Source organism: Fragaria vesca, linkage group LG7, assembly GCF_000184155.1.
Source record: "Fragaria vesca subsp. vesca linkage group LG7, FraVesHawaii_1.0, whole genome shotgun sequence".
NCBI lineage: Eukaryota > Viridiplantae > Streptophyta > Magnoliopsida > Rosales > Rosaceae > Fragaria > Fragaria vesca.
In genome coordinates, this window is record NC_020497.1 from 7,087,735 (window position 1) to 7,093,895 (window position 6,161).

Below are 6,161 nucleotides of genomic sequence, written 5' to 3' on the forward strand. Positions count from 1 at the left end.
ATTAAGTTTGCAAACACAAAACCCTTCAAAATGGCTGCTCGCATTTTCTTAACACTTTGTTTTGTGCTTTATCTTTCTCCATTCGTTCTTGGTTACTCTGCCAATGATATCAAAACATGGTGCAGCAAAACTCCAAACCCAAAACCATGCGAGGAACTTCTGAGCCATAACAAAAATCAAATCCCCATCAAACAAAAATCCCAGTTCTTCCAGATATCTACCCAGCTAGCCCTAGACCGAGCCATGCATGCTCACACCAACTTTCTTTCGCTAGGCTCAAAGTTCGTAAATCCACGAGCAAAAGCTGCATGGGACGATTGTCTTGAGCTCTATGACCTCACCATCCAGAAGCTCAACACAACCGTAAACCCTAGCACCAAGTGCACCCAGGAGGACACTCAGACATGGCTCAGCACGGCTCTCACAAACCTCGAGACATGCCGAGAAGGGTTTTCGGAGCTCGGGGTGTCGGATTTCTTTCTACCTGTGATGTCGAATAACGTTTCGAATTTGATCAGCAACACTCTTTCCATTAACTACGTACCCTACAACCCGGCGCCGCCTTCCAAAGACGGGTTTCCGACTTGGGTTAACCCCGGTAACCGAAGGCTCCTGCAGTCAAGTTCTCCGACGGCGAATCTCGTAGTGGCCAAAGACGGGTCCGGGAATTACAAGACGGTGACCGAGGCAATAACTACCGCATCGAAGCGGTCGGGCACCGCAAGGTATGTGATATATGTGAAGGCAGGGACATACAAGGAGAACGTCGTGATAACGTCAAAGAATATTATGTTGATGGGAGATGGCATCGGGAAGACTATTATCACAGGGAGCAAAAGTGTTGGAGGAGGTTCTACAACCTTCAATTCAGCTACAGTGGGTAAGTATAACGACCTCTTCAGTTTATTTCTTTGGTCTGAAAATCTCAAACACGTACAATACTGTGCAACCATTTAATTATACAGCAATCTCTAATTTAAAAGTATGGCCAAGCTAATAAGCTATCTCTATATAATTATATCCGTGGAATACGTATACAAAGAATTCATAATATTCATGGAATAGCTTAGAGTTAGATATAAAATTAACTTCTTGATTCTCACAGGTAAAGAAAAATGAGTACTATGTTCTTGTTTGATGAACTGGTAGTCTGTTACCATATATGGCACTTAGTGACTTTATCAAGCAAACTAATTAAGGTTTATAACTGGATATCTAAAAACTGCTGTAGATAGAGGTCAGATGACGCTTATAGAATTTTATACTATGGAAGTGGTTATGATTTGATTAGTTAGCGTTTAATTATGTACATAATTAGAAGCCTCTTACTATTAATTTATCAATTGGACGATTCAAATAGTACCAAATATAATTAGTTTAACTCCTAACTATATATAAAAAGGACTGGTGTGTGTCCATTGATTGGAACATTAACCTTTATTTCTACGAACTTCATTTTAGCTTGCAAGCTAGTCAAAGATTTGGAAAGTGAGTGCCTCATCAATATGCAAGTCACTATTTCTATAAGTATGAAGTCTATGGATTATGAAAATTAATATCGTTTTGTTGTAATTTATTAATTTCAGCTGTAACCGGAGATGGGTTCATTGCTCGTGACATTACATTCCAAAACACTGCCGGTGTATCAAACAACCAAGCCGTGGCGCTCCGTTCCGGTTCAGATCTTTCAGTGTTCTACAAGTGCAGCTTTGAGGGGTACCAAGACACCCTGTATGTCTACTCCGACAGGCAATTCTACAGAGAGTGCAATATTTATGGAACCGTCGACTTCATTTTCGGCAACGCTGCTGTGGTTTTACAAAACTGTAACATTTATGTACACAACCACAAGACCAACACCGTTACGGCTCAAGGTCGGAGCGACCCTAACCAGAACACAGGGATTTCCATTCATAACTGTAAGGTTACGGCTGCTTCAGATTTAGTCCTAAGTTCAACCAAAACCTACCTAGGAAGACCATGGAGGGAGTATTCTCGAACAATTTTTATGAAGACTTACCTTGACAGCTTGATTAACTCGGCTGGTTGGTTGGAATGGGATGGTACTTTTGCCCTAGAGACTCTGTACTATGGTGAGTATATGAACACTGGCCCTGGTTCATCCACTTCTGGTAGGGTTAAGTGGGGAGGTTACCATGTCATAACTAGTTCTTCGGAGGCTTCCAAGTTCACTGTTGGTAACTTCATTGCTGGTAGCTCTTGGTTGCCAGCTACCAATGTGCCTTTCACCGCTGGTTTATAATTTTTTGGTTTTCTTTAGAACAAAAATAAAGCCTAGAAAAAAAGAATCTAGGCATCCAAATGTTGAATCCCTGCAGGTAGTATACTTTGTCTTTATACGCAATTGTAAAATAGTCATTCTTTATGAATTTGTTCATAAGAAATCAAATATTCAATAATAAAAATGGTTTTATCTTCATGTTCTATATATGCTGACATTCCCGGCCTGATATGGACCTTGCTCACTGTGGTTTCCCTCTGATTCATTTGTTATTTTATCATCATGAATATGGTTTGGCCTGTGGAGGTATGACCTTGTTTAATTAATTAGTAATTAAATAGATCAACATCACCGACCTATTAAATTGTACACTCAATTATACGAGTCTTTATATTCTATTAGCTAGGCCAAATTCAGCTTGTATTCAAAGCTGTGTGTCTTAATTTCCTGCGTATTTTCATATATAGTTTTCATTGACAAACATACACAGCTTTGAATAATAGTTAAGTTTGGCACAATCAAGTCTAATTTAATAAATACTAGACAAGATATAGTATCCAACTCTAGCTAGCTAGAAGAAGTTGCAAGCTGTTTGCATAGTTGTATAATTAAGTGCAAACTGAGATGCAAGTATATACACTTGGCTCGGATTGCTCTTGGATCTATTAACTTAAAAAGACAGGAAAAGAGCAAATGAATAGATATATGTAGAGAAATATCGACCACAACAACGAAAAAGAAGAGAGATGGACCGGCGTTTGATGATATGATTATGAAAGTTACTTAACCAGCCTGAAACGACTTGACCAAAAAACAAAAAAACAAAAACCAGCCTGAAACGTAGAAAATGGAAAAAGGGCTTGATTTTTTGCTGGACATCAAGAAGGTAGAGGAATCAACAGCCCTTTTGATCGAAGTTGATGAAGTTTAGAGTGCTAGCTACTTTGTGCTAGAGAATAACCCCACATCGATCTTTTGTGGAAAACCATCTATTGGGTATTAAAATACCCAAAAAGTACAAGACAAATAGCTTTTACAAAGAATATTAAGACCAACAATGAGTGACCCTAATTTCACCATGATATATTCTCCTCATTTCTTGAAAGAAACCAGAGATCAACCTGCAGCATGCATGATCAATTAGTGATAATTTCATCAAAATGTAATTGATGCATGATACAAAACATGACTAGCAATCTCGATCGGTAATTAGCGGATGTCATGTTGTTCGGCTATTAATCTGAATCAAGCAATGTTTATGCTGATATCTGACAAGAGGAGTGAGAAGTTTACCCATGGTTTTCCGGCAAACTGAGAGAAGAACAATGAGAATAGCTAGACCTGCTATTACCCCCACGATAATGGCCACTGTCTTTCCCACTTGGTCTTCGTTAGAGGAATCTATACAGCCACAGCAAAAAGCAAATTAAAGTGACAAGAATTAGTACTATAAAATCTGCATATCTAATACACAAAGATTTGAATGGAGGCCAACCAAGACTGCCACCACCGATCATAAACATAAAGACTGCTTCTTACAACTTTTCCGAATTGTTATCCATGCATTCTCCTATTCCTAATAAACAATTACACAAGTTTGCAAGTTATAATTAACAAGCACGCATCACAGTTTACAGATACCATCAATCGGATCGGATATGTATGTTTGCAGAGAAAGCTAGTTTGGTTGTTCATATTAAAGCTTATCTCTTTCCCCCTTACAAATTGTAGCTTTAAGGGGAATCATTAGCGCACTGATTCGAACGAAAGAGATGGCGGTAACAATTTGGCATAATTGAGTGAAGAATCAGTGGACTTGACCCACTTGACTATAAAAAGAATAGATGAACACTTTTGATCATCACTTCATCAGACACTAACCAACTATATATGGCTAGTTAAACAAAAGGAACAAAATAAATTTTACGATGTGATATATAGTATAAATTTGCTCAAACATTGAAGGGTTTCCGAAAGCAAGAAGCTAAAGTAGTACCTAGCCCTGCAACCCTTAATGCTTTGATCTTTTTTTTATTGACCCTGTTCTCATGAGTTTGATTACTCGTTTTCTCTAAAGGAGTCAAAATGTTCTTGTAAGGGAATAGAAGAGCTTTTGCCCGAGGCCCTACAACTATTTACTTTCACAAATTCATACAGCAAAAGTTATCTTTTGATTAGGTCTTCAAAATAACAAGATGATAATATTTCCTCAAATTCATACAAATCTTGGGTTAATGCATATTATTAGAGTATATATGGTTCATAATTGATTGCTTGAATTAATTGTGAAGATTAAAATAAACAAGGGATTGAATTACACGGTACCTGAGATATCATAGTAGCCAGAAGCCCAGTACATAGCATAACACTGAGCCAAGAACACATCTACAGCAGCTGCTGATCCACACAAACTCTTCAGCTTTCCCACAGCATCTGCGACGCAAGAAGAGCAGTCGTTTTGGCTCAAATCCCCCAAACACTGCGCAAAACCCTCGACCAAGCCTGAACTGCTAACCCTAAATCCACTAGTCCCTTGCAAGTCAGCTAGGACGTCATCTCTTCTCCGAAAGAACTCAACATCTTCATTCACACTCTTACTACATTTCTTGTACCTTAAACTTGTATCAAGCTTTCCCAGAAACTCAACATGCTCGAATCTGACATAACAACCTTGTAACTGCAAAGATGCGCCATAAGAGTAAGGACAGATCAGAGTGATTTGGTTCACTGCGCTTTCGATGCATTTCGAACAATCAAAAATCTTTAAGTCGCCTCTGCACTGATACAAGCCATAAATAGGACCTTCTGGTGACGTTGAGGTTCCGTTTCCGATAGAAAAGGCGTTGTAAGAGGCTTGCGAAGATGAACTAACAACTGAGGTTAGGAAAGAGTTGAGATTAGCTTCAAAGGGTGAGTTCGGTTGGTACTTTTCTTGTGAGCAGCCCGCATAGATGAATATGTGAGCTTTGATTGGATAGCCATGGATGGTATTGAGTGAAGAGAAGAGAAAGAAAAGGGAAGAGATTCGCAGGGCTATGATTATTTTGGAAGTAGAAGTGTCTAAGTGAAGGTTGCTCATGATGAGTACCAATATTGCTCACTTTGGTAAATTTCTGTTGTTTTTGTATTGTGGCTTTGGGTGGGTAATGATAGTTGGATGCTATTTGCTAGCTCTTTGTTGAATGCTCATGTTGACCCTTTCTTGTTAAGAAAAGCCGCCCGGCTGTATGAATGTATGATGCCTGTGTGTAAAACTGTAAATATACTGGACTCCGGTCCTCAAACCTTCTACAGAGGTAATCCATATATAGTTATTACTAGCAAGTGAACAAAATCCTAGCCAGGTAAAAATATGCTAACTTTATTGAAGTTGTTGAGAACAATTCACTCGTGTAAATGTGCCTAAAAGTTATTGAAACTGTCTTGTGTTTACATGTCATTTTATTACCTCTAATCCAGTTTTTTTTTTATTTTTTTTATTCTTTTAAGAAACAATGTGAGGAGAGAGGAAAACACCAAAATTAAGGCTTAAAAGTGAAAGAAACAAACCTAGCAGTAAAAGTCATAGAGTTTGGACTTTTCTACTATATATATATATATAACATACATAAGCGGTGAACTGTCCAATCGTCTTGAATTTTAACTTGCTAAATGATCAGACGGTTCACGGCTTGATGTATGCTACACACATATGTATATGTATGGAGGCCTTTTACTCCAGCCAAGGGGCAAGGAGCTGAAGCCACCTATCGACGGCAATAAAATCTCTTGACTAATTACCAGTGGTGCAGTGGCGACCACGGGGAAGGTGCTCAAGTTTAGATAATAGAACAAGAATTCTAAATGCCCAGGAGAATTGCAATAAGCATATTAGTGGATTGCACACGGTGGCTAGCACCAGGTTTGAGCTTGACGGCAT

At 38.6% G+C, this 6,161-nt stretch overlaps 2 protein-coding genes across 2 annotated transcripts; one reads left to right on the plus strand and one right to left on the minus strand.

The window, feature by feature from the left end:
* LOC101300386 (probable pectinesterase/pectinesterase inhibitor 17-like) lies at nt 1-2,456 on the plus strand. The gene is made up of 2 exons (XM_004306891.1): nt 1-880; nt 1,587-2,456. Exons 1-2 carry the CDS (start codon nt 31-33, stop codon nt 2,261-2,263), a joined length of 1,527 nt encoding a protein of 508 aa, XP_004306939.1. The 5' UTR covers nt 1-30; the 3' UTR covers nt 2,264-2,456.
* Nucleotides 2,457-3,310: 854 nt separating this feature from the next.
* On the minus strand, nt 3,311-6,161 carry LOC101303568 (cysteine-rich repeat secretory protein 15-like). Its single transcript, XM_004308416.1, has 5 exons — nt 6,023-6,161; nt 4,568-5,338; nt 4,124-4,126; nt 3,536-3,643; nt 3,311-3,363 (listed from the first exon to the last, which is right to left on the minus strand). The coding sequence occupies exons 1-5, from the start codon at nt 6,159-6,161 to the stop codon at nt 3,359-3,361; spliced, it is 1,026 nt and encodes a 341-aa protein (XP_004308464.1). The 3' UTR covers nt 3,311-3,358.